Here is a 26,420-nt window from a genome sequence, read left to right as displayed (position 1 = left end):
GTTAACCAATTGAATAATCTGATTTAAGATTCGTATTCTACTCGGGGAGAGCTGTCTCCACCACTACTTGTTATATCCCCCCCATGCCGATTTTTGGCACAGTGGCCCAAATACTAAAATCGGCCCAAAATCTGAATTTCAACTTAAGACCGAAATTTCTCAAAACTGTTAACCAATTGAATAATCTGATTTCAGATTCGTATTCTACTCGGGGAGAGCTGTCTCCACCACTACTTGTTATATCCCCCCCATGCCGATTTTTGGCACAGTGGCCCAAATACTAAAATCGGCCCAAAATCTGAATTTCAACTTAAGACCGAAATTTCTCAAAAACTGTTAACCAATTGAATAATCTGATTTCAGATTCGTATTCTACTCGGGGAGAGCTGTCTCCACCACTACTTGTTATATCCCCCCCATGCCGATTTTTGGCACAGTGGCCCAAATACTAAAATCGGCCCAAAATCTGAATTTCAACTTAAGACCGAAATTTCTCAAAAACTGTTAACCAATTGAATAATCTGATTTCAGATTCGTATTCTACTCGGGGAGAGCTGTCTCCACCACTACTTGGTATATCCCCCCCATGCCGATTTTTGGCACAGTGACCTAAATTCTAAATTTTAGCTTTCAGTTTTATAGTCCAATTTTCGCTGACTATGTGGGATTTTCAATAAATCTTTGTATTTTTTCCAGCACTTTATACATATTTCTATTAAATTGCTTTAGCTTCGTTTACCTACAGGATGTTTCGCATTAAAAATTAATAATTTTATTTAATATTCATTTTTCCTTCCTACGTAATTGAGCTATGTTCATTATTTAGCTGAACTTTTGTACAAATTGAACATAGCTCGGTTTTTGTCTCCGCTAAGATAAAGTTAACTTTAACTTCACGGACATTCGTGCACCTTCATCTTCAGTGATGAGGCACATTTTCACCTCAGTGGATTCGTCAATAAACGGAATTGCCGCATTTGGGCGAATGAGAATCCAAGAGTGATTGTCGAAAAACCAATGCACTCACAAAGAGTGACTGTTTGGTGCGGTTTATGGGCTGGCGGCATCATCGGCCTATTTTTCCCCAAAATGAGGCCGGTCAGGCAGTTAATGTGAATGGATGTGGACGATATGTGGTTTCAGCAGGGCGGTGCGACTTGCCACACAGCTAACGAAACAATGGCACTTTTGCGCAACAAATTCAATGGCCATGTTATCTCACGTAATGGCGATGACAATTGGCCGCCAAGATCATGTGATTTGACACCGTTTGACTTTTTTCTTTGGGGTTATTTGAAAGAAAAGGTGTATGTCGATAAGCCAGCAATAATTCATCAAAAATTTGGACCATCGGATGAAGGTATGCCACCGAGGTCGCGGCGCCCATTTGGCCGATATTTTGTTCCATACATAATTGAGTAATACCAATATATCATAATAAAATAAAATTACAAAAATTTCCTAAATAGTTTGAGTTTTATTCAAAATCAACATCGGCCCTTGAAATTTTAAACACCCTTTAGTATAGATATGCTGAAATTTGTAGTTCGCGTCGTATGACAATGCCCGAATTTTTAATGAAACTCGCGGTAATTTTTTTCGATTTTTTTTTTCATATAACAACGACCATATAACGTTTTATTTATGTTCATTTTTATTCATGATTGTTAGAATGTACAGCTGCCAGTGGATATGCCTTCGATGTATTTTAAAAGATATTTCTTTTCATTTCATTTCATTTTGTTTTGATTTGGTTTCTTTTCATTTTTTGCGTCTAGACAGACAGAATAGTCACTTGTAGGGCTGCAACAATGCTTTTAAAGGGGTAGTAATTGATATTTATTTGACCCTTTCTAGAGTGTAATTTTCATTTTCCTTTACAATATCTATAATTTTCAATTACATGAACATAACTCTAATTTAAAATAATAAAAAAAACTCCCCCAAAGCTTTAACAATAACCATAGCATTTATTCTGTTACTATGCGAACAACTTTAACAGTAAATCGATGATGTTAGGAAGAATGGAAAAGCTAAAATCTCTAACGGACAAAAATTCAATGACAACAATATAGCAATATCAGAGAATTCATGTAACCAATCATGATTATTGTAATTACAATCATTGTCATCATCATGGAAATTTTACTCTAAAACCGCACATCTATGCAGAAAATGGTACCACAATTATCATCTTGGCTGAATCCTGTGAAGCAAAATGGCATCAACAGTAGCTGCAGAAGACTTATCCAAAAAAAGAACACAGTGTTGCCAGGTTAAAACGAAAAAAGAAATATGAATAAATCGTCCAGAATTGGTGGATTTGAAGTAAAATTTTAAATACCGCATTAAACAGATTACAGAATTTACACTTCAATTTATTAAAATAATCCACCACAAGCCTCTGAATTGGATCTTAAATCTTAACTTCAAGTATATGGGATCTGTAATAAATTAAGAATAATTAGTTTTGCGGCAGGCTATGTCTGTTTTTGGAAAACAAGGCTTTGATGTAGATGTCTTAGCGTATATTTATCCCAACATTTACTTGAATATATCTCAGCTAATTATATACTTTTTAGTAACGAAGTACTTCCATATCTATCCATATACCTACTAAAGAAAACTGCAATAGGTTACACCTATCCCTATAATTTTGGCCAAAGACAACCCAGTTACAAGATAAGCCTTGTCATTTCAAAATTAAAGCTTTATTGTGTTTGTACCGATATTACTGTTTTCCTTGGCAGAGATGTCACTGTTCTCTTATTTTCAGAGCAGAAAGCTCCATCTTGTCAATTAGATTGTCTTTGTTTTGGCCCAGAAAAATATATGTTGGCAACACTGTTATGCAATAGTAGAAAAAAACAAAGAACAATCATGACAGACTATACTCAGAGAAGATAGCAACAACAATGTGTACAAAATACAGCATTGACTCCATACAAAAAAACAAGCATGCTTGCAACAACACCATTACATCTTGAAACCATCAAGCAACAGCAACAAAAAATACAACAACAATGAAAGCTACATCATCATTATCATCAAGTGTGATGGCTTCATTTTTTTCAATAACCATATGAAACAAAGAGAAAATAATAAATTCAGCAAAATGTTACCAGGCCAAGAATCCTGAGAATTTAATTGGAATAGGGCCTCAGATAATAAGCCTTTAAATATTTTTGCAATAAATAAAATTATAAATGATCTAAGGTACTTCTTATGCATGGAGTCATTGTTTACCATCCACAATTGAATGGGGAATAATATAGTGGAATACATAAAGTTGATCAATCTGATCCCTTTGCAATATTTAATCTATATTTTCCAAAACTCTAATTATTTATTTTTTTATTATACATAGTTCTTTTTGATTAGGCCCCCCCCCCTTTTTCGTGTTTATTTCTTTATGTTTTGCTAAAATTTTTATCTAATTGAGTAATACTATTCTTTTATCCATATACAGTAGTCATTAAAAACACCATACCCTCTTTTTCCCGTGAATAATAATTGCCTACAAGAAAAAACGGATATAAGCAACAAAAATTGTGTATTTTACTGAGTTTCTTATATCCTTTATCCACCGTGTTTTTGTTTGACCTAAAGTGTTAAGAGTTGGGAAATGTTCGTTCGAAGCTTTCTTTGCAACTCTTCTTTGAGATTGCTCACCCGACCAGATGAAGAAAGGATTCGAGCTGCTCTAGTGGTTTGGGCTTGTTCACAGGTCATTCTCCTAGGTCTTATTCGCTTAGTGTGCATTGACCGGATAACACCATATAAGAGCATTTCTTTCTTTAAGCTGTGACACAATTCTCTTAGGGACTTATATTCGAATGGCTTGTAAAGAGAGCTTTCTAATGAGTTTAAGTTCAATCATCTGTGATCGTAGCCATAAGAAAAAAAGCTCTGTGATATTTTAATTTAGTTCTTTATTTATTTTTGAAATTATTTTAAATTTGTGTTTAAGGTTATGATGTTCATGTGCCGGTGCTTTTTACCGTTTAATAATATCGAAAAAATGAAGAGACTAAATATTTCAATAAAATTCATCCCAGAAGAAGTTGGAAATTACCAACGAAACGTCGGATAAAATATGTAATAGTCTTTTTATTTGCATATTTAGAGACCTTAAAATCCCTATAAGGCCCATTCCCTAACCGTAAACCGATTTGTATTACAGAGTAGGTATCCATTGTGATACCACACGTCGTGAACTTCTCTCTTATCAAAAAGTGCTGTCAGATCCTATGTTGAGCTTAATGACAAGGGACCTCCTTCTTATAGCAGAGTCCGAACGGCGTTTCACATTACGGTGAAACTATCTGTCAAGCTAGAAATTATAGCACCATGATGTTTATGTTATTGACCTTCATTATGGTTTTTTACAAGTTAACAGAATCATTTTCTACTACTTTATTTGAAAAACAAGTTATTCAAGGTCTTATCGTGAACAAAATATAATAGTATCGTATCATTATCGTTATAATAATACTGAGTATAACCAATATATATATCTCCACTCTCCGACAGATCTGGCACACAGGAAAAATTTTTTTGTAGGGTTATTTTTCCATTTCCAAGTTATGTTGATATTTTTCTCAATCCACGAATTGAGTTTCGAATTGCTTCCGCGTCAACCAAATTCTTCTCCCGATCTAGTTCCCAGCGACAATTTTTAAATATAGGACGACTTTTGGACTCGTTCGTATGTTGAAAATGTCGATATCTTCTAATTTTGTAGGAAAACAACTACGTTATTTTTAAAATTTGAAACTTGAATCATTCCACAGATCGTTTTAATGGCACTAAATATCTGGAGGACAATTAGTCTTACTCATTTTAAAGGTCGGTGTCTTTATCTGAACATGACATGAGCTTGCATTACTCAGTGGAAACATTATAGGCAATAAATAAATTTATAATTTATCTACGATTTTTAATTTAAAAAATTATAAACATTGAGTTTATCTGAAGTTTAATTCAGTATTCTTTGGATAAGAGGTTAACCTGCTGCTTATAGATAAGCTGTCGCTAGTTTAATTCTGCATAAATCTAACCCAGGGGACATTAGTGAGGCCTACCGTCAGTTTCTATATCAACTTCTTACAGAAGAATGATGTGTATGTGAAAACAATTTCACGTTGTTTTAATCAGCCAACATATTTCCATTTGTAAGTAGTGAGTTTCTCTCAAGCACGTGAGACCCACAAAATAAAATTGACTATTTCTCGACACCACTGAATTGTATGGAGCCGTGCACACATTTCCGTTTAATAAATATATTTTTGCAAATTTTTATTCGATTTTCCATGTTTCACTCAAATATGCTTGGGGTTTTGTAGAACTCCACATTTTGATTATATCAAATCATATAATCTTTATTGACACTAAAAAAAACACGATCGGTTAATCGAAGTTAGATTTATGGATATAGAAATACATTTTTGCATTAGTTAATGATTATGTGATTCGAAAAAAGGCATTTATGTGCAAAAAATTGCATTGTCTCCTATGCGTTTTAGATATTATAAAAATATATAGATACGTGGAAATGAATTTTATTTAGTAGTAGGAAACAGGAAAAGATTCCCTCTATCACAACAACAACAAAAAACACGTACAAACAACATCACTAAGGCGATGGCCATCAGAAAGGCAAGCACTCAGACAAAATTATCTAACGTCACCACTGTCCACCTAAAATATTTAAGCAGAACTACATAGTCACATTGCTGCTTTCAATCAATTTGCCCACCGCCTCCAACCACCCCACAATTTACCTCACACATGTTGGCTTTTTGTTGGCAATCGTTATTGTATACACATCACACACACGCAAATACATCCAAAGTTAAATTATACTACCTAGCATGTATCTATAATGCAGAAGAGAAGGGTAGCGGCAACTGCAAATAATCAAAATTCCAATTCTTATCAGTCCATATGTTTTCTTGAAGAAAAGTAATGATGTGTGCAGTTATATGAAATTTCTACAATAACAATAAGAAAACCTCTCTCATAATAGAGACGAAGAAAGAGAAAAACATGTAGTTCATAATTTAAGAGAAGTGAAAAGAGGAAGTTTCCCATTTTCGATTTAGATCTCAATCATAAGAGAGCTTTTACTTATTACTCCAACTGCATTACTTGTCATGATGCGGAGGAAAATGAATCAATTAAACATCTCTGCGAGTGTCCTGCGTTGTGTAAGGCTTAAGGTGGAATCTACGGTAACAACTAGAAGTATCTATATGTAATAGGTATTATTGTGATACCACGCACAATGGACTGTATAGTCTAAGTTAGTCTGCCACATAATATAAAAATAATCTTCTCGAAAAACGCAAGTCGTTTTATATTTTGAAAAAAATCTGAATGTCAACATATCAAAACTTTGCAAATTACAAGAGGTTTAATTTCATAATATATCAAACGTCTCAATTGTTCACTTTTGAGAATTGTCCGCTATTCATTGTGTCTAAGTTTGATAGGTTTAATAATATAGCAATTTGGGCTATGGCACCAGTATCATTTAGTTTAACTATGGCAGTTTGGTATTTGTTCGTGCCTCCGACTTTATGTAAGAAAATCTAACAATTAGATCGCAATTGCCATTTACTTACCTACATTGTAGATTATAATATATGTATATATTTATTTTATAAGATTAGGTTACAGTATGGTTTTGATTTCCACAACAACCTAATATCTCGTATACGCGATCTCTAATTGTTTTACGAATAAACACTTGTTTCATCCGTTCTAAAAAAATATGCACATATTCATATATACATATATGTAATAAACAAAGGAAAAAAGAACTATTTTAGGAACAACCATCGAATGTATAAAAATCTCTAAACAAAGAAAGACTGGCAAAACAAAGAAACCCTAGAGGAGACCGGACACTTATTGAATTCAATATACAGCAGCACAAAGATATAAGAACATAGAGCACATTGAAAGAGTCCCTTTAATATAGAATTGCACATAAAACCATCTGCATTAGGAGAAAATAAACATAAATAACCATAACCTCAACGTAGACCATCGCGTGGTTAAAAACAACACAAATTCAAATTAAAACATAAATATTAGTGACCTAAACTTTGGGAGGACAGTGACAGGCCAAAATAACCAAATGCGTTTCATCAGGCTTCCTGGGGACCATATGTCGAAATTCTTTTGACTCGGATCGAATAAATAGCATGTTAATATTTTTTAATTTGATCCCATCCCATCCCAAAGCTTGATCAATAGGGATATTGAAAAGCTAAATTAAATTTTACGATAAGTTGCACAACTAGCCTTATAATGATAAAGCTACTACAAGATTATATCGATATCTTTCTCCGAAATCCAATCGACAGTCATCCGAGTGCACTACACTACGCGTTGAAAATACCTATTCAAATTTTGATTCGACATAGTATTTTATAATTTCCGATATCTGTATTATCAACAAAATCAAACGGTCAAACAAATAACCTAAATGTTCAGCACCAAACGCAGCGAGAAAATATATCTCAAAACAGATTTAGATATTTTCCATCCATTGCAGATTTCGAGTAAAATTTATGACAAAATCCACGAATTGAGGTTCGAATTGCTTCCGCGCCAACCAAATTCTTCTCCCGATCTAGTTCCCAGCGACAATTTTTAAATATATGACGACTTTTAGACTCGTTCGTATATTGAAAATGTCGATATCTTCCAATTTTGTAGGAAAACACCTACGTTATTTTTAAAATTTGAAACTTGAATCATTCCACAGATCGTTTTAAGGGCACTAAATATCTGGAGGACAATTAGTCTTACTCATTTTAAAGGTCGGTGTCTTGATCTGAACATGACATGAGCTTGCATTACTCAGTGGAAACATTATATGCAAAAAAAAAAATATAATTTATCTTCGATTTTTAATTTAAAAAATTTTAAACATTGAGTTTATCTGAAGTTTAATTCAGTATTCTTTGGATAAGAGGTTAACCTGCTGCTTATAGATAAGCTGTCGCAAGTTTAATTCTGCATAAATCTAACCCAGGGGACATTAGTGAGGCCTACCGTCAGTTTGTATATCAACTTCTTACAGAATATGTCGACTTAGTGCTAGATCATAATATTTCTATTTTATTATTATTTTAAATTTCATATTTTAAATCATTATTTTAATTTTCACATAGCTACTATGTATAAACTAAATATCCAAAACGACAAAAAAATAATGGTAAAATTTCAAGCCGCAGAAACAAAGAACTAAACAACAAACAACATAAAACATAAGTTTCACTCACAACAAAACACAGAGAAGAATCTTCATTCAAAAGTTTTTTGTTGGTTTTCATCAATCAATATTGTACTGGCATAAATGCCCCTACATAAAGAAATGGTGTTGATAAGGTACAAAAAAAAATCTACGAAAAAGAATAAAGACAACATGGATCCAAAGCAAGTCGAGCAACTTGTTTGATCAGAAAACAAAGAGAGAGAGAGAGAGACATAAAAAATTGTAGAATGAAAATCTACAGTGGATGAGGCAATGCTCTCGTCCTATGATTTTTGTATAGCCAGCCAGAGCAAGAAAGCAATATTGCGAATTTAAACAACCTAATTCGACAACACTGAACGACTATTGGGCTACCAGAGGTTGCTGACATGACAGTGTTTACAAAGCTTGGATTGAACTTGTTTTAAGTTTCCAATATTTTCTCTTGAGATTTAATATCAACGCAGTTGTTATATGCCAATATAAGGGAAACTACTAGTGAAGAAAAATATAAGTCATCTTTGGATGCGCTGCAATAAGCCATTGAACGATTCAGTAAAAATTAATGGGTTTGAAATTGAATTACAATGTAGTGATTTGAAAATTCAAAAACTGCAAAAACCGACAATGACAAGTATAAGTAAAAGTTAGAAGGCTATTTTTGCCATTGTTAATTGTTGCTTTCCAAAAATATGCACAATGGGAATCAAGAAACAAGTATATTTTAGACAAAATTTGAATTCTACTTAACATACAGCTGCTCCCCATTCTAAATTCTCTTTACTACTATTTTTGCCGCTTTTGGTTATTGCCGCGAATTAATGGAATCGAAAATGTGTTTGTGGATTTTGCCGGTTCTAGGCGTTGCGCACTAACAGATACCCAATTGGATGTGAGTGTGTGTGTGTTTTTGTTGTGCATCCGAACAGATGCATGTTTACAATATTCTTTTTTATAATTTTTTTTTCTTCTATTATTTAATTTATTTTTGGTTTGTTTGTTTTTATTTTTATTGCTAATTTCTATTTTATGCCGCGTATTCCACTACATATATATGTATGTGTAAATTCTAAAGTTGTTATCTCTGTGTAGGGGACCCTGGTCGTCTCTTTGTGGCGCTACTTGTATTAGTTTGAGTTGTTATGCGTATGTATTTTCTCTTTTGTTATGTCATACTTTTTAGAAATTTATTTTATTTTTATTTTTTCTTCTTTTTCTGTATTTTTTTATATTTTATTCAAGAACCAATTGCGTTTTAAAAAGCAATTGATATTTTGTTATACCGTAGCGTAATCACTATCGAACTACATTTGGTGTGACTTTGTCAAACATTTCTTTCCTATCAGAACTAAATAAATGGATCAGATGAAGAACTAGAGGTAAGTTTATTTCAAGAATGTCAATTTCGTGATTTCATATAAATTTGGAAATAAATATGAAACCGATTTTAGAGATTTGTTTTCGTTTTTAATCGGGAAACGAGTTCTTATTAGGACTGTAGAGTCGGCGTCAGAAAATTTTGCTGGAGTCGTATAAATTTTGCTCGACTCTGACTACGGCGAAACCAAAATTTTAAAAACTCTTCAAACGATATTTCATTAAGATCTTCAATAGAACAACAAAAGGTAGTCGAAAATAGGTTTCAGACCATACAAAGTGTATTGATATGACTGAAATTCCACGGCGATATAGTTTAGGTTAAAATGGCAACCCGATATGATTCTGGCTCACTTAGACTATTCAGTCCCTTACGACACCACATTAACTAAATGTACATATTACATACAGGCACTTCTTGTTTTTACCTTCATAGAAAAAAAATCACGAAATTTTTTCCAATTAAAGCGTTAATTGAGGTTTAAAATATATTCAATTAAAAATTTAATTGATTCAACAAATTTTTAATTGAAACTAAAATCAATTACAAAAATTAATGGTATCAATTAGTTTTTTACATGACATGATACTATCATTCTTGAAGACATTGCAATTAAAAAATTAATTGCAATCAAATTTTGTTTTGGAACCCACCCGATTATTTTCTTCTGTTTAACCAACCAGAATTTTCCAAAAAGATTAGCAGACTTCTTAAGTTAACGTTTTCCAGGTCCGCCAGTAATCAAAAGCTATATGTCCCTAAAATTCGCTTATACCTTATACAAAATGCAGGACACTCACACAAGAGGTGTTTAATTGATTCCATTTCACGCCAATAGTTTTTGCAAACTTGCCTATCAGGCTGCGGTCATATAAAAATGGTGGATTGACTGTAATCGTACCTACTGTAACTTCCAATCATGGAGATTTGTTTTATGTCTACTACACAGAAAAAATATCACCAAAATTTCTCCAATTAAAATTTTAATTGAATTGTAAACAATATTCAATTAAAAATGTATCAACAAATTTTTTAATTGAAACAAAAATTAATTGTATCAAATAATTTTTTAATTGACTTTGTGATTGAAGACTTTTCAATTAAAAATTGGTTGGATCAATTAATTTCGTGATTGAAGACAAAAAATATTTTTTCTGTGTATCATAACTTTGACATTCCATTTGTCACGTATTAAAAATCGATTTTTGTCCATATATAGAATATATACTCTTGATAAAAAAGATACAATTTTAAGACATCGTTCTGAATTTTAGGCAGGCATGTCAAGCTTGAAAATAAGTCATAATGGACAATTTTGTGGGTATAATTCATTTCAAATTTGAAAATTGTGTTCTCTTGCACACATAAATTATACGGCAAAAAATTATATGGCAAATAAGAATATTTATATCGGTAAATTTTTGGAACGCTACACAATAGAATTACCGTTGAATTGTTATTCACCCTTATTCCTGAAGTCGCCATCGCCGTCGCTTTTTGTCGCTTTTCATCTGTCGCCACTAATTGGTATTCCGTTCGTCGATATTTTCTGCTATCGACGAAAATCGGTATTCCTGGTGTCGCTTTTTGTCGCCAATATAGTCGCTTTTTGTCGCCGTTAAATTTACCAGCGACGAGTTTAGTGATTAATTTTTGAATAAGTTTTTTAGACTTTATTAATGGAATAATTGAAAAATAAATTTAATAAATGGAAATTGGTAAGAGGTAAAGTGACTAATCTTCAACAATTACAAAAAATGGGAATAAAAGGAACTAGAGATCAGCCATTAGATGAGCTAGACTGACTCCACCGATTTAAAACCGGTTGGAACAAATGGTTTGTAGTTTAATGCCTTTGAACTTTAGAGAAAAATTGTAACAAATGGTAGAAAAGCTGTAACTGTTATTAAAAAAATCTATACTGTTCAAGTATTTATTCCAGCTTCCACTCTTTGAGGAACTCATGTTCTGAGCTGACCACGATCACAAATCTATTGATATAAAAATGAGCTATTTATACCAAATTGATCTGTATATATAGTAATTATGGTCATCGCATTCACATCATAGAAAAGAAAACTGCACAATTAAACGTGTTGATTTTTCCATTTATTTTTAACTGAAACCCTTCAAGGCCAATGTATTTTATTTAGCACCAAACATAGATAATGTAAATCATTTCCCGAGTCAAATTTATCATTTATTATTTTTAAAAGCAAATAATTAAAATTCAGTTTTGCACATCAGCTGATTGTTTTCTTTCACGATGATCCTTGTGCCATTGATCTCAGCGTCGTCGCCATTTTTATAGTTTTGGAAGCTTTTACTGTCCTTGAATATATATCCACATTTTTTCCCGCGTCAAATTAAATATTTTTTCTTGATTTGCCGACACAGAATTGTGTCAGAAATAAAAATATTTTAAACCGAAAAAATTAAAATTCATTTTTTGCACATCAGCTGATGTTGTTGTTGTTGTAACAGTTTATTGTGATCTCATCCATTTCATGTTATACGCTTGGTACATCAGCTTGTTGGCAGATCAAGGAACTCTGCGACTAAGATGGGGTGTGTCCAGAGTGATCTGGTGGTAAGTCGGGTTGGTTTGGGTGGGCAAGAGAAAAGATGACGCGTGTCGTGTGGCCCTTGGTTGCAAATTGGACAAACGTCAGCTACGCTGCTATCAATCACCGATAAGTAGGAATTGAGGCGGCTGCACTTGCCTGATCTTAATTGGGCCAAAACTACCCTAGTCTGCCGTGGGAGGTCTCTTTCCTCCGGTGCTATGGGCGGTGGTCGGACTCCAAGAACAGGATTAACCTTGTAGCTTCTCACCGCTTCAGCTACAGTATCCTCATGAATCCTGTTCAAACCTGCCTGGTACGCTGCTTGATCTAGAGGCTCTCTTTTATAGCGCTGGATCTCGCGCTCTAGATTATGTATATCAACCCTTACGTTCCTGGGTGGTGGTTGTGTATCCATAAGATGGTGGTTTGGATGATTACTGCGATAACAACCCAGGAGATACTGCTTTGACAACATGTAGTTGTGTCTTCGCACAGGGATGATCTTTGTCTCCACATAAAGGTGATCCAGGGGTGTGCTGCGGAGACACCCAGTCGCAGTTCTAAGAGCAGCGTTCTGGCAGGTTTGTATGTTATTCCACTGCGTATCACTGGTCTGCGGTGTCCACACTGGCGCTGCATAGTTTACCACTGACCGGCCAATTGCCTTATAAACTATATAGTTTGAACGTTATTCTCCCGCTTCCTGTGAAACGAATGCTGGCGCATTCACTACTTATGCCACATATTTTATACGGTGTAGAGGTTTATATGGGGTCAAGTAGATCAAGTTTGTCTAAACTTACTTCATGTTTCCATTCTCTGCTTCGTTTTGTATTCGGTAAAAACTGTAGACACAACTATTCACGCTTTGCTAATGAATTTCTGGGATGCTCGTTTGAGCGTTATCTTGATATTCGATGTCTTTGTTTTCTTTATGGTGTTTTGAAATCAGGTAAACCAGCATATCTTATATCTTATTTCCGGTTCTTGAGTACAACAAGGACCACTCAAATACGCATTGAACATTTCAACCATAATATTCTGGAGCGCTCGTTTGCAATTCGAGTTACCAGACTGTGGAACTCCTTACCTCAAAACATAAAGCAATTATCGAATAGTGTTCATGTTTTCAAAAAAAAGTTAATATCCCATTTTTCTCACGAAGCTTAGCAGTTTAGTCATTGACAATCTCTGTCTCACACTTATTCATTATTTTTTTAGAAATGTGCATTGAGGATTTTGCTAGATTTTTAGATTTTTAAGTTTTTTTTTATAGTTTTAGAATTTTTCGTGTTAGTGCCTTAGCAATTTTTGATGTATGTAATTAATATTTTAAATCTCATTATTGCTCTACTTTATATATCTATCAACATATGGCCCATGGGGGCTCAGTTTGATTAAATAAATAAATAAATAAATAAATAAGTAGTTAGCAAGGTTTCTTTGTCCGCACCCCAAGTACTGCCGGCTAGTGACTTGAGGACCTTGTTTCTACCACGGAGCTTATTACAAATTGCAGTGGCATGGGCAGATGACCTAAAAAGGCTGTCGAATGTGACCCCAAGAATCTTGGGGTAATTTGTGGTCGGAATTATTACTCCATCGACTCTGATATTCAACTGCCTGCGCACTTCTGCCGTCCATGTAGTAAATAGTGTGGCTGAGGATTTGGTGGGGGATATCCTCAAGTTTCTCGCAGTGAAATAACTGGTAAGATTAGCTATGTAGACACATCAGCTGATTGTTTTCTAGTGATATCGGCCTTTTATTACCGAGTATTGTAATTGGTGCAAAATGTAATCGTCGTCTCGCCGTCGCCACTTCACAGGAATACCAAATGGATGACGACACGACTTAAAAGCGACAGACGACAAAAAGCGACGGCGAGAGCGAGGGCGACTTCAGGAATAAGGGTGATTAAAATGGGATGTAGTTATACTATCGGGTGTGAGAGTCGAGCCTAATGAGAAATGCTGGAGTAGGAATCGGAACACTTCTTTCTCCATTGTCACTTTTACAATTTCATTTATTTCGTTTTTCTTTAAACGTAGGTTTTCCACTTATCAACGATAAGCCAATTAAAGCCGAGATCTGCCATTGTTTTGTTCTTCACTTAGGAAAGAAGATCTGGTTATCTTTACCAAAACCAACATAAGCAATACCATTTTAAGTTTGAGAGTTGAAATCCACTTTAATTTCACGGTTACTTTTTTTAATAATTAAAAATATACAATGAAAACAAACACATTTCTTTGAACTCCGCAAGCTTCAATTGAGTAAAATTATCCAACTATAATATAATTTTATAACGGAGTACCGACCTATAGAAAGCATAAATAAACGGCGCAGCAGCGCCTCTGGTGGAGAATTGTAGTGAAATTAAACCAAAATCCCAATCCCTTTCATCCAAATTATATGACGATTAAGGTGTATTCCATACACCATTATCTAACATTTTATACAAATTTCAATTTTCTTCATATACCATCCCAATAAAAAAAAGCGACGCCAAAAAGGTAGTGAAAATGTTCTTTTTGGATCCGGAAGTGGTGCCAAATTGACGCAGAAACAATGAATTTAACATGGGATTGTCATTTCATTTCAACAGCTGCTGTACTGTGGTGGTAGGGTAGGGTGTGAGGTGAATTCAGTGTTTTGGATGTGACTTAAGAATTTTTGTGATATTTTGACAAATAAATAATTTTTAAAATTTGGTATGATTTTTAATTTAATGGAATGGAATTTAATGGTCATCAAATATTTTATAAAATTCGCAATTTTTCTAGAAAGTATTTAACATTTTTTTCGGTTAAATTTAATTAATTTATACCATTTTATTAATTCTTCATATTTTTTAACCTACAAATAAAAAGAAATTTCCCTTTAAAAATATGAAAAAAGCGGGTTATAAAAAATTTACTCAAATGAACTTCCTGTGCAGTTAAAATAAAGAACATCTTTGCGAGAGCATTTTTGGAAGTTCTATTAAAGTTGTGCCTTGAGAAGAACTGCCAATTTTTTTTTTGCTGGGATCATAATGCTATTATAGACGCGTAACCACGCTAAAAATTATTCAGTTTCAGCATGTGAAGAGAAAATACATCCTTTTTCCAATGCTCAATACACATCAAAACAAAATATGGAAACTTATGTATATAATGTCGTAACGTAGTATTGTAAGAAAAAACCATAAAAACGCACCCTTAACCAAGGCAGATATTATCTGACGAGATGTAATGAAAAGTTGCCAGACATCTTCTAAGATTGTTTTGGCTTATTAACCAATTGAAAAAGATTGTAGGAAAAAATATGCCCACATTTTATGTGTCAATGAAAAATAATGCATTGTTGGAAACGACGCTACGCATTCGGGGGATATTAAAAAAATTAGATATTTTTCTGTTCTTGGGGAATGTATTACTTTCCTGGATGTGGAATATGATACATCGTGAGTAAACTATTTTATAAGTGTATGGTCCCAAAGTAAAGGTTTGCGTGTGGCACAAAATTCAAATCAATGCGCGAATGGGACTGAATTTAAATTTATCATGCGTGAGTGAAGAACAAAATAACTTTCACGAAAAACTCGCATTAGCTTTGTAAACCACACTCATTGAAATTTTCATGCTGACAAAAGCACGCTCACGTAAAATATGTGCTTATGAAAAAATTCACACTCACGAAATTCACGAACAAATTCATAATTCACAAGATTTTTTTAATCGCGTGAATTGTTCTGCCACGAGAATTTTCGTGAATCACAAGAATTGTCGTGAAACGGGTGTGTGCATGAGCCTTTAAATTGTGTACGTTAGTAATTTTCATTCCTACCACATATATAGCGCGTGAGTAAACACTTTGTTCGTGAGATTGCAAGAGTGAAATTTCACTCGTGCGAACACCTCCTGAACTACCAACTTAAAAATTTGAATGTTAGGCTATTTGTAAATGAGGTTTTTTAAAACAATCGATAACATGTCCTTATGGGAACAAAATGAGCCCTAATGGGCTCTAGAGATGCATACCGGCCTTCTTCCGGCTTCCTATTATAGAAATTGTTCTTTGCTTATTTCAAGTGTAACAATTGTCCAAATCTGGACAATTAAATTTTTTCTATAAAATAAATGGTTATTTTCTATCAGCTATGATTGCATTCTAGGTGGCTTACCCACTTACAAAAATCTGGACTACTGTGTGATTGTTTCCGCCAAATTCATATTTTTGTTTTGTATTTTTTTCAATTAAGGTGAGTATTAAGTTCGAGTTTAGCCGCTAATTTTCACTAAAGTGAAAACTAAATCAGTAAAAAAGTCATAAAATTATACATATTTGTTGCAGATTTCATTATAACTTGATAGGGAATATCCCAAAGTAAATTTGCACAAAGTTTGTATTCATTAAAATGGATTACTACAGAAAAGTAATCGTGAAAAAATGAGGATTTTAGCGGCTAAACTCGAACTTAATACCCACCTTTACGTATTTTTCCTTTTCTGCTCCATTTTGAGACGAAGCGGTACGACGGAGTAATTATTTCAAGATTTTTTTACGAAACTCCTCAATATTGTAGGGAAATGAATAAAATGCACTCATTGGTGTGGAATACATTTTGATCATACTATTAAAGTGTAGAATGTACAAAATGCTGCCATTTTTCACCAAATGTACTTTATTTTCTGCAGATACATATGGCAGGATATTTTTTTTTTTTTGTAAACCAATATGGTTATTTACTTATATACTTACTTTTCTCTATGTAGCAAACAAATGCGATCCTTTGCAACTTTAAGCTTCTTGGCTATAATCTTTTTTAAGTTTTCCACAGTGATTTGGGGATCTACCGAAACGCTAAAATTGCCTCCGGTTGTTGTGCTAATATTAAGATTAATAGGCGCCATTTGTGAGGACGTTGGCGGCGAAGTTGTCGGAGCAGTAGACGATGTTGAAGTAATGGCAATAGCAGAGGCGGCAGATCCGACCCCATTAGATGAAGCTAGAGGAATAGATGTATTGTTGGTGGTGTTGGTGTTGGCAACGACGGCAGATGTACAAGATTGATGACCCAAGGTGGTGCTATTGTTATGGGACAACGATGAGGCTATAGAGAATGGAGCAGAGTTTGGGGATGTTGTCTTGATAATGGTACTACCATTGGAGGCTTTCAAATTGCCACTATTAGCAAAGGTTGCTGTTGATGATGATGTTGCCGGTGGACCACACCCAAGTGAATTAAGTTGATTTTTCGATGGAGAACTACTATTGTTTTGATCGTTTTGCATGAATGTCGTTGTAGTTGTCGTCACAGGCTGTTCATGATGCTGCGGATGTGGCGTTTGTTGTTGGTTGCCATCACTTGTATTTGTTGTTGCTTGGCTACCACCAGCACCAGTTTTATTGGAAGAATTCAGTACATGTTGTTGGGTAGCAGTAGATGCTGTTCCATCCCCACTTCCACTGTTGCCACTTGACAGCGTTGACGATGATGATGATGACGACGGCGACGAAGCACTATTGGAGTCTGTTGTTTTTTCCATTTTTTTGTTTTATTTTTATATCGAAAAATTTTCACTGATTAATTTTTACCAGTCCTTTGTATAGATATTTTTATAAAGCCTATAAGCCCTTTGTTATCTCTTTTTTTCAATGTGATAACTCATTTAACACAATTTTAACAATAGAAGAAGATTCACTTGTCACTTTGTCACTGTTGAACAAATTTAAAGCAACACCTTTTTGCGTTTTTCGTTTCTTTCTTTTTTTTATATTATTTTTTTTTTATTATTTAGTTAAGTGGTAGATTAGACGGTGAAGGTGTACGTAATCAATCGATTTCCCCACACCTTACAATATGTTGCTGTTATATTTTCGTGTTTTTCAATACAAGCGAGTCTTTTTTTGTATTTTGTAGTTTTGATGGTGTACAAAAAAATCCAGATAATACACCAGTTGTTGTTAATGGCGATGGTGGTGAGAAGTTATTGTTGTTGGTGGTGGTGTATTTTGAAGTTAACGGGGCATAGGCTCAATAGGAAAATAATAATAAGAAACCGCACAAAATCAACGCTACACTACACTTTCAAAATGCGCACACACACACAGACGTATAGATAAACTCAGAAGCAATTTACTGAGAAGCGTGAGAGTTGGAGTATCATTCAAAGGCTGAGAGTAGATTTAAAAATGATTACGTCTGGTTTTCTTTTGTTGAATAAATTTAGGTAATTTCAGAAATTTTTTCAAAAGCGTTGTATATGCTATATTTTTCTACAATTTTTAAGCTGTCGTTTTTAATATACTGAGCTCCTCCTTTTTTTTGTTATAAAACGGGTGTTTTCTAATTTTCTCAAACAAATGATGCTTTTGTAACACACTCTTTTGTTGTTGTTGTTGCAACTAATCAGCTTCAACACACTGTGTGTGGGAAAGACACACCGATTCTCCAAGAAGCAAAAAACAACCGTTCGCAACGCGCTCACTGACTTTCGACTGCACCGCTTACTGAGCAAATGGAGGTGTATCATCAACATCACATTAGTGTTGGGAAAGTAACGAGTATTTGATTACCAGTATTCGTTATTGACTAATTTGTTGAGTACTCGTTACTCGTTAAATGAGTACTCAATATCTTCAATACAATCCAATTAAACACACACGTTTGAAAAATGCTAAAGTTCAACGGTTTTTCAAACAATTAGGGAACATTTATGTTGAGAAAATCGCGTTCACAACAAAAGCAGACATTACACTCAACAGTAAAATACCAATAGTTTCTCGAAGATAAGCTGAGTACTATGTTCAGTTTTCAAGCTGAAAACCCGCTTATTTTCACGGTTACTTTTTTAATTTAATTTAATTTAATTTAATTATAAATACAAAATAGTTCACAATCAATTCCTTAGATCTTTTCCATTCATTATTTCGCAAGACTTTTTATAAATATAATCGTCTTCATAGAGATTTTTGTAATTTTAATTTAGTGTTTTGGTGAAAAATACGAACATAGTACTCACCTATAATCATCAAATTGAAATTCATCGCCACTCAAAAATTTCTCAAGCAGTTTTCCATGTGAGATAAACTAACGGAATAGCAAATAATTGTCAACCAAAATTATCGAGCTTAAATTCAATACCAACATTTTACGAATTTTATATATTTTATTAATTTTTGACATAAAAAATAACAGTATCAAAAATAAGCGAATGCTGTCGCACGCTACAATAACAATTAAAAATTAATTATCTCATTATGCATATATATATCTCATACATATCAATAAAACAACATAATTTTTAAACATTTTTACATCGAAAATTCGACTTTCTTCAGGATATTCCAAGGCATATTAAAGGGGTAAAGTCATGCAATCAAGTGACTAATGTCGACATTCATCTTGTCAAAGGCTTTGATTACGTTTAGTAGGTTTGTTTACATTCTTTGTGTACATAAATATTACAATACAACAACACTTCACATACACAAAATGTCAACTTAAGTGACCCGCCATTTTAGTTTGACTTTCTAAATATCATGGGGTGTACACACGTTTGCTCGTGATTTTACCTTTAATTAATATGCCTTGAGGATATTCTACATGAATACAAAATTATATCATAATTCATTCGAACATACATATTTCAATCAACCTTTTGTATAAAAGGCTTCCCTGCCAACATTTTTTGAATTTGGGGGCGCTTCTGGCGAACTGCTGCAGTCACCCATAATTCTCTATCTCGGCAGCCCCAGACTTGACTGCTACCCCCATACATTCCATATACGGGTCACTAGTGTTTGGCACAAGCGGGATAGGACTATACTGCACGGAACGATGTATTATGAAAGCCAGGCCACCACCTCCACTTCTTGTGCGATCCTTTCGAAGCACATTGTATCCATCACAATGGCGTAGGCTGCAGGTGGAATTCAGCTTAGTCTCCTGAATCGCTGCGACCCTTATCCTTTTCCGATTCATAAAGTCCACGATTTCGCTAATCTTACCTCGGTGCCCCTTGCAATTAAATTGCAAAAACGATGCACTATCCGGAACTGGAACAACAATATTGGGTGTAAGATGCTGCGGCGGAGAATATTGTTGAACGGGAGATGTCGGGGGGTCGTATAGTCAGACGACCCACTGCTGCTATCGCTGGCACAGCATCCTGCCACGTAATCAGTGTGACTATACTCCCGCAGCGATGTTAAGCCGGAACAGTTCGGGTAATGCACCCACTCCAAGCACCGGTTACACCTGACCGAAACCGAACGGTGGTGGATCAGGTTTCGGCAGACTGAACAATACCATGGTCCGGGGTTCTCCTCTATCCCGGCTCGGACCAACAGCAAACGGAGAAGGCTCCCCGGGATGCACCTTCTCCAACACAAAAAGACGAAACAACACGTACACTGACGTGGCAGCCGCTGGCCAATGGATGGGGTCCATCGGGTCAATCCGCTACACAGAACCCGCCGCCGTGGGGTTGTGGATATTTTGTGGATTCCTTCTGCTGGAAATCGATTCTAACACGCGGTCCAACACGTTCCCAATTTCGAATTGCCCGGATATTAATAATAAGTCAAATTTAAATATTTTTGCAGAAAACTAAAATCTTTGGATGCTACATTCTTGCAAACATTATGAAGCTGGCCGATGAAAAATGAATGGCTTATCAGAAAAAGTTTCCAGAAAGATTTCAAAGTGCAACCAATTAATTGTATCGAATTTTACTGTTGAGGGTAATGTCTGTTTTTTGTTGAAAACGCAATTTTCTCAACAATTTCTCAATTTGAATATTACACTAATCCTTTGAAAAAATTTTTGAAAAATTGTTGAAATTTAGCATTTTTCAAACGTTTGTGTTTATTGGGTGTATTGCAAAATGTATCCAACATGTATATTTTATTTAATTTTTTATTTTCACTTGCCTATTATTATAAACTATTTGGAGCAAATTCAGTTATTTGTCTAAAATTTTCCATTTTTTTTCTTTTACTTGACCACGAAGTTCGTTGCACAAAGAAGTATTAAAAACCCCATGGTTTTTGCGCTGCATTTTTAGGGTAGTGTTTTGTCAAAGTTTTCTCATATTATCTTCAACACCTTTTCAAAGATTTCGTCAACATTTTGGCAAATTGGACGTAATTCGCAAACAATTTGAAGATGTATTGAAGATGAGCTATTTCAAGTCAAGTTGAATTTATGTTGAAAATTATATTTACCCTCAAACTGAAAAGTTGTTGCATTTGAAAAACGCTCATCCTGTGTTTATTGGGAAGTCACTAAATGTATATCTCTTTGCAGAAAACTAAAATTATGGATTCTATAGAATCCATAATTTAATTCTATAGAAAGTGTTTACTAATAATGTTTAAGATATTTAAAGTTTTGTTGTTTGTTTTTTTTGTTCTTATTTGTTGATATGTTTAATAGGATTAATATTTATCAATTGGTATTGTAGTGTATTATGTAGTGTAGTGTATTATTATATATTTAATTTTGATAAAAATGAATAAATTATACAAAATTCATAGAATGTTGGCTTTGACTTTCAATTTGAAGTGAGGATATCATTCATACAAATTTAGGTTGAAAAGTATTTGCAACGATGTTAATTTTGAATTTGACTCGCATCGAAAATTGTTTGACAAATTATTGAGTAGCGTGGCATTTCAATTTGAGGATAACACTTGAGATATTATTGCTAATGTGTTGAATTTCACTGTTGAGGGTAATGTCTGTTTTTTGTTGAGAACGCGATTTTCTCAACAATTTCTCAACTTGAATATTATCCTTTGAAAAAATGTTTGAAAAATTGTTGAAATTTAGCATTTTTCACACGTTTGTGTTTATTGGGATGGTTTTTGCATTGCATTTTTAGTTATTCCGTTATTCCGGACGACAGTGCTCGTCTCGAACATATCCCATATATTGTGCACATTCCCTGCCAGCATTTCAAAGTTCCATTTCATCCTCGTCGCTACCACAGACTCGCCAACTGAGATAGTATTTTTCTATCACTATTCGCATGAAAGTATTTTGCCATCACTATTGTTACAAGAGCCATTTTATATTTTGTGAAACACCAAGCACAACTAGCTTCTTATAGTAAAAATGATAGTGAAGTGCTGAAAACATAGTTATTTCGCTTAAAATTGTGAAAGGTATATTGGTGAACAATTTTTGACTTTCCAAATGGAATAAAGTGATAGTTTTTCAAATATTTTTCCAGACACGCTGCCTCAATTGGGAATAAAGGCACTGGCTGATAGACGCTATAACATGCAACTTGTAACTCAACATCAATCTTTTATTAATGCGTAAAAATATGTTAAATATGATGTGATAGTCGTATAAATGTTATATTTATGAGAATTTATAAATGTTTAATAAAATTAATAAACATCTAAAAATCGTGTTTTACTTGACCACATTGATTCTTTTACAACTATCTTAAAATGAACTTTGTCTGATTGTTTGAAGGGGCCCTTATTGGCGTCCTTCTAAATGTATCCAGAAGGTCACCTAATAATTGCACTCATGCGATACTTTTTTGTAGTAACTTGGCGTGGTACAACTTCTCAATAGTGACGGCGCTTTTCCGAGGAGTTTTGGATATCGTATACGACTGTTTTCGACGCAGTGGGGATTCTCAGAAGCGCCCCCAAATTCAAAAAATGTTGGCAGGGTTATAAGTTAAGACCGAAGGCATAATCAATACTGCTGCATGTTTATGGGATCGATTACACATTTACCCATTATTTAGTCATCGCCGACATGTCGTATCGATCCGACACATTGTAAGATTCTTTACAAAACTGACATTCCGTCCGGAATAACTGATAGTCTGTAAAGTGCATTAAGGGCAAAACATGAACACACAACAAATAGACAAACTTCTGTCATTGTGTTTATCCCACCGTGTAGGGTCCGCTTATGCGTCCTCCAGACTATACATTTTTCCGGACGGAATGTCTGTGTTTCTAAAGAATCTTACAGTGTGTCCAATCGATACGAGTTGTCCGCGATGACTAAATAATCGGTAAATGTGTTATCGATCCCATAAACATGCAGCAGTATCTATTTCACATGTTTCGCCTACCGCCTATCGCTTTGGTTATATTTACATACTTAGTGTGCGATAGATATCGGGTACCCAGAGAAAGAAATTGAATGTCGACTACTCAAATATTTCACAGCACAGATAGCGAGTCTTGATTTTGACATGGTGGTGATTGGGAATCATAAAGAAACTATTTCTTCTACAATTATGGCAAATAATAATGCCAATAATGATTCCCTCAATTCGAATGAAACTAAACCGATATTTCCTCGATTGTACAATAAGATAGTGCTGACATTGGAGAACAGTCTCATACCAGAGACAAAGCTTGACCAAACTCCATCGCATTTGGATGGCTTGGATGCGGAAACAGAAAAGGACTTGCGCATTTTAGGATGTGAACTGATACAAACGGCGGGAATCCTATTAAAACTTCCACAAGTTGCTATGGCCACCGGACAAGTCATATTTCAACGATTCTTCTATTCGAAAAGTTTCGTTCGGCATAATATGGAGACTGTGGCTATGAGTTGCGTTTGTCTGGCATCGAAAATTGAAGAAGCGCCTAGAAGAATAAGAGATGTTATAAATGTTTTCCATCATATCAAGCAAGTTAGGGCACAAAAGTAAGTAATGACACAATTGACTTGAGTTCGCCTTTATCCATATTCTGTTTTTTTTCAGAGATATAACACCCATGATTTTAGATCAATACTACACCAACCTCAAGACACAAGTTATAAAAGCCGAACGTCGTGTTCTCAAAGAACTAGGATTTTGTGTTCATGTAAAGCATCCACACAAGTTGATTGTGATGTATCTACAGGTCTTGAAATACGAAAAACATGAGCAGTTAATGCAAATGTCATGGAACTTCATGAATGACTCTTTGCGAACCGATGTTTTTATGCGCTACAATCCTGAGACAATCGCTTGTGCTTGTATATATTTAAGTGCCAGAAAATTGTCAATACCTCTACCTTCACATCCTAATGCATGGTATGGAATTTTTCAAGTTACTGAAGATGATATAATTGATATTTGCTATCGGGTCATGGAATTGTATACAAGGGGCAAGCCTAATGTTGAAAAGCTTGAAGCTGCTGTGGAAGAGTTGAAGAAACGTTATATTGAATCACGTAACAAGACAAAAGAAACAAACACACCTCCAGCAGTTACCACTGTAGATCGTAATAATGGTTCTCACAATGCATGGGGTGGTTTCATACAGCGTGCGGTGCCTTTGCCTTTGCCAGAAAAATCACCCAGCAAAGAATCTCGTTCGCCTTCCAGATCGAGATCACGTGATTCCCGAAGAACTGTCAGGTCAAGATCTCGTTCAAGATCAAGAACTCGCTCGCGTTCTGCTTCACCAAATCGTTACAAGAAATCACGAAGGGACCGTGAACGGGGTAGAGAGCGTGACCGCGAGCGAGAGAGGGACAGGGAGCGCTCTCCACAGCCTCCCAAGGGTAAAAAGAAGTCCCGTAATTATTCACGATCCCCATCGAGCTCTCCACATTCCAAGCACCGTAAAAGGTAATAGTTTTACTGTTAACTATATTTTGTAATGTTAATGTATTCTAATTCTTGTTGTAACCAGGAAAACATCACGAGAACGCCACAACGATAAATATAATCATGATAGACGTGAAAAATACGAAGATCGTGAAAAACGTCCAATGCATCATCACCACCACCATTCGTCTTCGTCATCCACCAGTAAACACCATCATAGTAACTATAATTCATCCCATCGTGATTCTCACCGTGAACTTTCGAGAGATTCAAGAAATCGAAAACGCTGACATGATCACTACGCTCGTAACACCTATGATTTGGTCATCATTGACTAAGAAACAATAAAATAATGTGATATGTGTTAGGAAGGCTTTCAATATCAACAATTTGATTTTGTAAAACTCCCAAAACATTTAATATTAATGATTGGTGGGAAGTTGATCCTGACATATATTTCGGAACGTTCTATTTGAAAAGATTATTGATATTTTTATTTTTAATATAAATATGTGTGTACATAATTATTAAGGCAAATAAATGCTTCATTCTCTAAATAAAATTTATATTTAAGTTAAGTTACTTTTATTTTATTATTTAATTAAAATCGAAATCTTTGGTTGGCGTTTTTGTTTCCATGAAGCAGTCTCCTGCAAAAGACGTTGCATTTATATATTTTTTGTTCTATTTATGAAGACAATACAATAAGCCAGTAAGGCTAATAAGAGCGTATTGCCACCAAAACTAATTTAATTATATATAAAAGGCAAAACTAATTTACCATTTAATTAAACAACAATATTAATAAGAAAAAAATTTAAATCATAGCCTATGTAAATACCCATAAATAAACCAAACCATGACTAAAGGTTTAAATAACATTCTTTACTACTTGTTCCATCTAGTATGCAGAACTACCATTGGCGATGACAGTCTTTTTTTGAAATCATTCATGTATAAATCTTGGCTTGTACTGATAAACTGCAAAATTGAAGCCCCTGATTGTGTTGTCGGTATACAATTCCAAATATAGAACAGAAAATATGAGGTGTATTAATTTGTGAGTTCCTGAAGTTTTATGCTGACTCCCAAATCAACCCCCCCTTTGTTATAGAAATATTGAGTGGCTAATCTACACTGACATTGTTGAGAGTGAAGTAAATCCTTGTTTGGACAGTTTTGCAGATTGGGCTTCTGAGAACTACCTCACTGTCAATTCGTCTAAATGTAAGGCCCTAATGTTTGGTAAGAAGCATCGCAGATCATCAATGCCGAGTCTATTTCTGGGAGATGAGTCTATTGGGGTTGTAAATTGCCACAGGTACTTGGGGATTGTTCTAGACACTGAACTCTCTTTCAAATATCATATTGACTGTTTATCTGGTAAGATATGGTCTTGCTTACGTAAATTGTTTGCGTCTAGGATATATCTTCCTTTTGCCGTCAGGCGTATAGTTGTGTTGGATACTGAACATTCACTTTGATTTTTCCAATTGAATTTAATCATAGTAGCTTTAACATAGTTTGTTTTGTCTGTTTGAAAAAAAGGAAATTTTCTTTTCATTAGTATATATAATTTTCTTGTCAAATGAATTATTAAAATAATCTGAATTAAATACTAAAGAAATAAT

At 34.4% G+C, this 26,420-nt stretch overlaps 2 protein-coding genes and 1 long non-coding RNA gene across 3 annotated transcripts in view; 2 read left to right on the top strand and 1 right to left on the bottom strand.

Moving 5' to 3' along the window:
• The window catches only part of stx (ubiquitin-like domain-containing protein stuxnet), a 115,178-nt gene extending 96,451 nt beyond the window's left edge, over positions 1 to 18,727 (bottom strand). Inside the window, exon 1 of the mRNA XM_075302824.1 lies at positions 16,961 to 18,727. Within this exon, the coding sequence (XP_075158939.1) occupies positions 16,961 to 17,748 (788 nt within the window). The 5' untranslated portion in view covers positions 17,749 to 18,727. The remainder of the gene's footprint in view (positions 1 to 16,960) is intronic.
• Positions 18,728 to 22,242: 3,515 nt separating this feature from the next.
• LOC142228922 (uncharacterized) lies at positions 22,243 to 22,641 on the top strand. The gene is made up of 2 exons (XR_012720288.1): positions 22,243 to 22,372; positions 22,441 to 22,641. It is a non-coding gene; the product is annotated as an uncharacterized LOC142228922 (long non-coding RNA).
• A 762-nt stretch (positions 22,642 to 23,403) lies between these two features.
• On the top strand, positions 23,404 to 25,367 carry LOC142229193 (cyclin-L1). The gene is made up of 3 exons (XM_075299731.1): positions 23,404 to 23,897; positions 23,956 to 24,810; positions 24,875 to 25,367. Exons 1-3 carry the CDS (start codon positions 23,434 to 23,436, stop codon positions 25,077 to 25,079), a joined length of 1,524 nt encoding a protein of 507 aa, XP_075155846.1. The 5' UTR covers positions 23,404 to 23,433; the 3' UTR covers positions 25,080 to 25,367.
• Positions 25,368 to 26,420: the final 1,053 nt, after the last annotated feature.

This window comes from Haematobia irritans, chromosome 3, assembly GCF_050003625.1.
Source record: "Haematobia irritans isolate KBUSLIRL chromosome 3, ASM5000362v1, whole genome shotgun sequence".
In the NCBI taxonomy this organism is placed as follows: Eukaryota; Metazoa; Arthropoda; class Insecta; order Diptera; family Muscidae; genus Haematobia; species Haematobia irritans.
This window is presented reverse-complemented; position numbering and strand designations above follow the sequence as displayed.